The 7500-nt window shown below is 39.7% G+C and overlaps 1 protein-coding gene across 1 annotated transcript in view; it reads left to right on the forward strand.

Annotated features, from left to right (window-relative positions):
* Positions 1 to 6191: 6191 nt before the first annotated feature.
* LOC147470544 (uncharacterized) overlaps positions 6192 to 7500 on the forward strand; it is a 2328-nt gene continuing 1019 nt past the window's right edge. Inside the window, exons 1-3 of the mRNA XM_086543724.1 lie at positions 6192 to 6411; positions 6595 to 6836; positions 7185 to 7500. The exon at positions 7185 to 7500 is cut by the window's right edge and continues 210 nt beyond it. Of these exons, the coding sequence (XP_086399850.1) occupies positions 6192 to 6411; positions 6595 to 6836; positions 7185 to 7500 (778 nt within the window). The remainder of the gene's footprint in view (positions 6412 to 6594; positions 6837 to 7184) is intronic.

Consider the following 7500-nt stretch of genomic DNA (forward strand, 5'->3'; position numbering starts at 1 on the left):
TCTCTGGAAAAAGTGTCAGACTTGCCAGATGTAAATCTAAATACTTTCGGTTCGAGTGTGACTGATACTATATCTAGTGTTGAAGATGGTAAAATGAACTTGGATTTATCTGATTTGGACCTTTCTTATTTGAAAAATTCTGAGCGTTCTAAAGTTCTAAATGTCCTAAATAGATACCCTAATCTATTTTCTGGTGAACAAAGTATAGGAACAATACCTGGCATTTATCACTACATTCCTACAGGTGATCACAGTCCTATTTGTACCAAGCAATATAGACTGCCAGAAGCATCCAAGGATATTATCAAGCAGGAATGTGAGCAGATGTTAAAGGATGGTGTGATCGAACATAGCGAAAGTCCTTGGTTATCTCCTGTGGTACTTGTCAGGAAAAAGGATGGTAGTATACGATTTTGTATAGATTTTCGAAACCTGAACCAAATTACTACTGCAGATGCATTTCCTTTGCCTAACATGACTGAACTTCTTGACAGTTTAAAACAAACTAAATATTTTTCAGTACTAGATGCGAAGAGTGCCTATTGGAGTATTCGTGTTGCACCTCAGGACCGGTGTAAAACCGCCTTCACTGATGGTAATCGGCTTTATCAATGGGTAAGGATGCCTTTTGGCTTGCGCACGGCTCCGAACACGTTTCAACGCACTCTCTCCATCGTCTTGTCTCCAGTCCTCGGTAACCACTGTCTTTGTTATTTGGATGATGTCATCGTCTACTCTAATTCATTTCAGGAGCACCTAGATCATTTGTCAAGTGTACTTAACTCGCTTAATAAAGCAGGTCTTAAACTAAACCTAAAAAAAATGCCAAATAGCAAGGCAGCAAATAAAGTTCTTGGGCTTTCTTGTCTCCTCAACAGGTATATCCCCAGATCCCGAGAAAGTTGAAGCTGTGACTCGCATGCCGTCACCAAAAAATGCACAGGAAACTAGAAGATACCTTGGCTGTGTAGGATTTTTTCGTCGGCATATAAAGGATTTCGCAAAAATTGCTGCTCCCTTAACGGATGTCACCAGGAAGAACAAACCATTTGTATGGAATGAGGCCCAAGAAAATGCCTTCCAAGCACTGAAGAAACGACTGAAATCTGCTCCAGTACTAGTAAGGCCTGACTTTAATAAACATTTTCAAATACATACTGATGCATCTAAAGTAGCTATTGCTGGTTGTTTACTACAGTCGGATGACAATGATGATTTACATCCTGTAGCCTATTTCTCTCGTAAACTGAAAGGTGCAGAGTCAAGATATTCAGCGACAGACCTAGAAGCCTTAGCAGTGGTAGAGTCTGTACGTGCATTCAATCCATATGTATACGGTAGATCATTCAGTATACACACAGATCATGCTCCATTGACTCATATTTTTAAGAAGCAAACAAAATCCCCTCGCATGTCAAGATGGAGTATAGAACTTGCTGAATATAATTATACTATTCATTATAAACAGGGAAGGAACAACTATGTGCCAGATACTTTGAGCAGAAGTATTGCAACTGTAGATCTTGAAAATGTTGATCCAACTGAATTTCGTGAGCTACAAATGAAAGACCCCCAATGGAGAACCGTAATAGAATATCTTGAAGGAGGAGAACTACCTAAACGTAAGTTATCAGCTCCCATTCATGAGTTTGAAATGGAAAATGGAATTCTCTATCATCTTAGACACAAAGAGGACGAGATAACCCACAGATTAGTCATCCCTAATGACCTGCGTGCTGCAGCTCTTCGCCTAGTTCATGATGTCCCTATGGCTGCCCATCAAGGAATATTTCGTACGTACGTCAGACTAACATCCATGTTCTTTTTCCCAAACCAGTTGTCGTTTACGAAAGACTACATTCAAAGATGCTCTGCATGTCAACGAAGGAAGGGAGTACAAAAACGTCATGCATGCCTACACTCGATGCCAGAAGTAAAAGAACCCATGGATCGTGTCAGTGCAGACCTGATGGACCTCTATCGGTCTTACTCGGGTAAACGCTATGTCTTATCAATCGTGGACCATCTTAGTAGGTACGTCCAACTGGTAGCTTTGCCGGATAAGCAAGCAGAGACGGTAGCAAATGCTTTTGTTCAGGAATACGTGACTTTATTTGGAGCTCCAAAGGTGTTGGTTACTGATAATGGCTCTGAGTTTACTAATAGACTATTCTCGGAAGTCTGCAAATTGGTTCAGATAAAAACGTCACTTACAACACCATTCCATCCATCTTCTAACGGTATGATTGAACGGACCCATAGGACAATAAAAGATTCGCTATCTATTCTCTCTGAAGAATCTCCACTATCTTGGGATGAGTATCTGCCTTATGTAAGATATGCACTGAACTGTGCCATTCACAGGTCTGTTAATGCTGTTCCCTTGTATTTGTTCACAGGACATAACTGTAACCCTCCATCTGGTTTGATAAGTAAAATTACAAGGTATGATGAGGACGGAACCTTTGATACACTACGTAAACTGCAAATGGCATGGAAAACTGCTGCAACACATTCTCAACTAGCCCGAGCAACGGAAGCCAGATACCATGATAAGTGTGTGAAACCTGCAAATATAGACGTTGGTGCTTTGGTGCTTAAAAGGAACTATTCGGTTATTAAGGGTACAAGCAGAGCCTTGGCACCTAAATGGTCAGGTCCCTATCGTATCACAAAGAGAACTGGACCTGTAACTTTTATAATCAAAAGTGTCTTTGGTGTTCCCCTAGAGCACAAGGTGCATCTCAATCAACTAAAGCGATTCTATCCCTCAGAGGAACTAGTGTTAGACGAAAATCTTGATGAAGCAGAGGTTTTTGTAGAATCTGATCCTATTTCCCGAACTTTACTTAGTCTTGCAAAGCCAAGGAAACACACTATGAAAACAAGGTCTCAAGGTCCCGCTGAGTCTATATAGATTTTAAGTGATATAAGATATAGTTTGCAATGATCCTGTTACTAAACTTGTTTTCAACCTCAGATTTACTGTTGTATGGTGATTGTAACTTTGGAGAACTCTGGAGTCTGTTCACGATCTTGAATGTCGAGTATCTGTACTGCCTGTTATACTGATCCTGTTCTGAATCTTCTTGACGCTCCGCCTCGTCTGCGACTTTGAATCCCGCCTGACTGGTGTCCCAGCGCCAGAACTCTACCAGCCGTGAGAGGGCCCTGGTCCACTGGAAGGGATATGGAGCTGGAACGGTTTTCAACTCCCGAGTCGAGGATGACGGTGGACATCTTCCGGACGAGCCGAGGCTACGCTCTCCAGTGCCCCCGAGGAGTTGTTGTGAATTATGCGACGAAGTATCGGTGCCACTACTTAACGACCATCGAAAAGGCCTATGCAAGTCTTGCCGCTGGAAAACTACACCTTGGTCGTTACCTTATGTTAATTCTTGTGACGAAAACAAAGCGGGAATTTGCAGGAGACTGGACTCCCCCGCTTAAATGTAACTTGGACTGGCCGAAATAATAAGCCGGTAGACCGACCTTGGCTGCGCTTGACGGAGGGAGAACTCATTATTGTGAAGGTTAAGTAACACCATTATGGCAAATTTAGTCTCAATTTCACGGTTAAGTACATAGGCTCAGTGTGGAAATAAACTATGTATGTACATGTTTGGTATTGGGAATCAATAATAAGGAATTATTGTTAAGTGTGGTTTTCTTATATTTTTCCTCGTTTCTTATTTTTGAAAAGTATGGTGCATAATGGGAGAGTATGAAATAACGAATAAAAAGATAAATATATATACAATATAAAAGGATAATTAAAATGACCAACACTACAACATGTACATAAAATTTGGTGGCAGCGGTGGGATAAAAAGATTAGTGAAGTGTATAGTGTGACATTCTTATTTTTTTGAACCCAGTGAACCAGTGCTTGCGTGATTGTGGTAATGTATATTCCTCATTGAAGTGCTCTCGCTCGCGATAAGTATAAGTTGGGCATTATTTTGACTTTGATTTTGTTTTTTTTTGTTTTTTTCAAGATGGGCAAACGAAATTATAATACTCGTTCAAGTAGAGCAGCTGGTCAAAGTAATTCTGAGGAGTCTTACGAGAAATTGCTCGAAAAGTACAACGACCTTGAATCCCGGTTTGAGCAACTAATAGAAGAATGTGACGAAATGAAAACTACGCTTAATGATTTTCAAAGATCAAATCGTGTTAATCGCGGACAATTGACCGATGGTAGTAGTAACCCTAATACTATTTTCATTGATCGTAAAGAACTTCCAAAGTTTGAGGCAAAGATTCCAGCTTCTAATCCGCTCTTAAGAAATCAAGAAGTCGAACACTTTATAAGGCAATTGGAATTAAATGTTTACCCATCAACCGATGATCAATTAATCCGTAAAGCTAGAGTAAATTGTAGAGGTATAGCCGAGCAAATAATTAACTCGCACTATTTTGATGACATTACATCTTGGAATGAGTTTAAAGAACTATTCAGGCTGAAATTCAGAGTAAATAGTACGCCATCCGATTTCTTTAAGGCACTAGAAGATAAGAAGTTAGGGCTGTATCAATCACCGAAAGACTTGTACATTGAGATTGAAGGAGCAGTGTTGCAAGGAATGCGAGATTACCCATTGTCTATTGGCGACTCGTCGGATCTTACTCGTAGAATATTTCTCTCTGCATTACCTCATTGGTTAAGACCGCATTTAGCAGCCGTAGAAAGTTCACCTTTGAATGAGCTAGTTGATGTTGCTTCTAGAATTTGGAATCTTCGAAGTGGTAATCGCACTGATCGCGCTGATCATGTAAGAAATATTGCAACTGTGAATTCTAGCCCGTATTGCGCCTTCCATAAAGTCCATACACACAGCACTTCAGCATGTAAAGCTAAACCGTCCGGTCGAGGATGCTGGCATTGTGGTGAGTCTCACAAACGACAAAATTGTCCATTTTTTCGTGAAGGCCAGAATCAAATATCCATTGAGAGTGACAAAGAGATGTGTAACGAAGGAGCAACCAGTAAAACGGAATGAGATTGATGTTTGTAATAATGTAAATCGTGGTCGTCCTTTAGCTTTATTTAAAGTGGGAGGGAAAATGGTAAAATCTTTCATTGATACTGGTTCTTCAGCTACTATATTGAAGTATAATGCCTTAAGTGAATTAAACGTTCGAAATAAATCTCCACCTAGGTCACTTATTGGGGTTTCGGAAGTACTTTGATCTGTGTTATGGAGTGTGACATTGAGTTTGAAATTGACAAAGGGTGCAAAGTATTTCATAGGGTTGTAGTTGTAGATAATATTGAATTTCCAGCTAATCTATTGTGTGGATAGATTTTTTGAGAAGATTTAACTATAAGTTAGTCCATGATAACAAAACGCAAATCTCTAAGTTAATTCTAAATGATATAACTTTCACTGTAAATTACAGTGATCAACCCTCTCTGCAAGTGTCTGCAACAACTCAAATTGGTACAGTATCTCTTGCCCCAGTGCGTAGTTTGTTTCAGTCTAGTGTTTGTTCTCATGTGCTTAAATCTACTGTTTGTGTATCTAATAGTGGACGGTTTGTAAAATGTACAGTGCCATCTTTGCTTGAAGACAGTGTTTTGCTTGTTGAAAGTGAAATAGAATCTTTATTAATACCCAAGACTTTAGTAAAAGTGAAGGACAAAAGCATTCAAGTGTGGGTCGTTAATGTAACTAACAAGAACGTGAAACTTAAAAATGGAACAAAATTAGTGTCTCTGGAAAAAGTGTCAGACTTGCCAGATGTAAATCTAAATACTTTCGGTTCGAGTGTGACTGATACTATATCTAGTGTTGAAGATGGTAAAATGAACTTAGATTTATCTGATTTGGACCTTTCTTATTTGAAAAATTCTGAGCGTTCTAAAGTTCTAAATGTCCTAAATAGATACCCTAATCTATTTTCTGGTGAACAAAGTATAGGAACAATACCTGGCATTTATCATTACATTCCTACAGGTGATCACAGACCTATTTGTACCAAGCAATATAGACTGCCAGAAGCATCCAAGGATATTATCAAGCAGGAATGTGAGCAGATGTTAAAGGATGGTGTGATCGAACATAGCAAAAGTCCTTGGTTATCTCCTGTGGTACTTGTCAGGAAAAAGGATGGTAGTATACGATTTTGTATAGACTTTTCGAAACCTGAACCAAATTACTACTGCAGATGCATTTCCTTTGCCTAACATGACTGAACTTCTTGACAGTTTAAAACAAACTAAATATTTTTCAGTACTAGATGCTAAGAGTGCCTATTGGAGTATTCGTGTTGCACCTCAGGACCGGTGTAAAACCGCCTTCACTGATGGTAATCGGCTTTATCAATGGGTAAGGATGCCTTTTGGCTTGCGCACGGCTCCGAACACGTTTCAACGCACTCTCTCCATCGTCTTGTCTCCAGTCCTCGGTAACCACTGTCTTTGTTATTTGGATGATGTCATCGTCTACTCTAATTCATTTCAGGAGCACCTAGATCATTTGTCAAGTGTACTTAACTCGCTTAATAAAGCAGGTCTTAAACTGAACCTAAAAAAATGCCAAATAGCAAGGCAGCAAATAAAGTTCTTGGGCTTTCTTGTCTCCTCAACAGGTATATCCCCAGATCCCGAGAAAGTTGAAGCTGTGACTCGCATGCCGTCACCAAAAAATGCACAGGAAACTAGAAGATACCTTGGCTGTGTAGGATTTTTTCGTCGGCATATAAAGGATTTCGCAAAAATTGCTGCTCCCTTAACGGATGTCACCAGGAAGAACAAACCATTTGTATGGAATGAGGCCCAAGAAAATGCCTTCCAAGCACTGAAGAAACGACTGAAATCTGCTCCAGTACTAGTAAGGCCTGACTTTAATAAACATTTTCAAATACATACTGATGCATCTAAAGTAGCTATTGCTGGTTGTTTACTACAGTCGGATGACAATGATGATTTACATCCTGTAGCCTATTTCTCTCGTAAACTGAAAGGTGCAGAGTCAAGATATTCAGCGACAGACCTAGAAGCCTTAGCAGTGGTAGAGTCTGTACGTGCATTCAATCCATATGTATACGGTAGATCATTCAGTATACACACAGATCATGCTCCATTGACTCATATTTTTAAGAAGCAAACAAAATCCCCTCGCATGTCAAGATGGAGTATAGAACTTGCTGAATATAATTATACTATTCATTATAAACAGGGAAGGAACAACTATGTGCCAGATACTTTGAGCAGAAGTATTGCAACTGTAGATCTTGAAAATGTTGATCCAACTGAATTTCGTGAGCTACAAATGAAAGACCCCCAATGGAGAACCGTAATAGAATATCTTGAAGGAGGAGAACTACCTAAACGTAAGTTATCAGCTCCCATTCATGAGTTTGAAATGGAAAATGGAATTCTCTATCATCTTAGACACAAAGAGGACGAGATAACCCACAGATTAGTCATCCCTAATGACCTACGTGCTGGAGCTCTTCGCCTAGTTCATGATATTCCTATGGCTGCCCATCAAG

The sequence above is a fragment of the Penaeus japonicus genome, unplaced genomic scaffold, assembly GCF_977035675.1.
Source record: "Penaeus japonicus unplaced genomic scaffold, GWHDUDI00000001_assembly GWHDUDI00000014, whole genome shotgun sequence".
NCBI classification, from domain to species: Eukaryota; Metazoa; Arthropoda; class Malacostraca; order Decapoda; family Penaeidae; genus Penaeus; species Penaeus japonicus.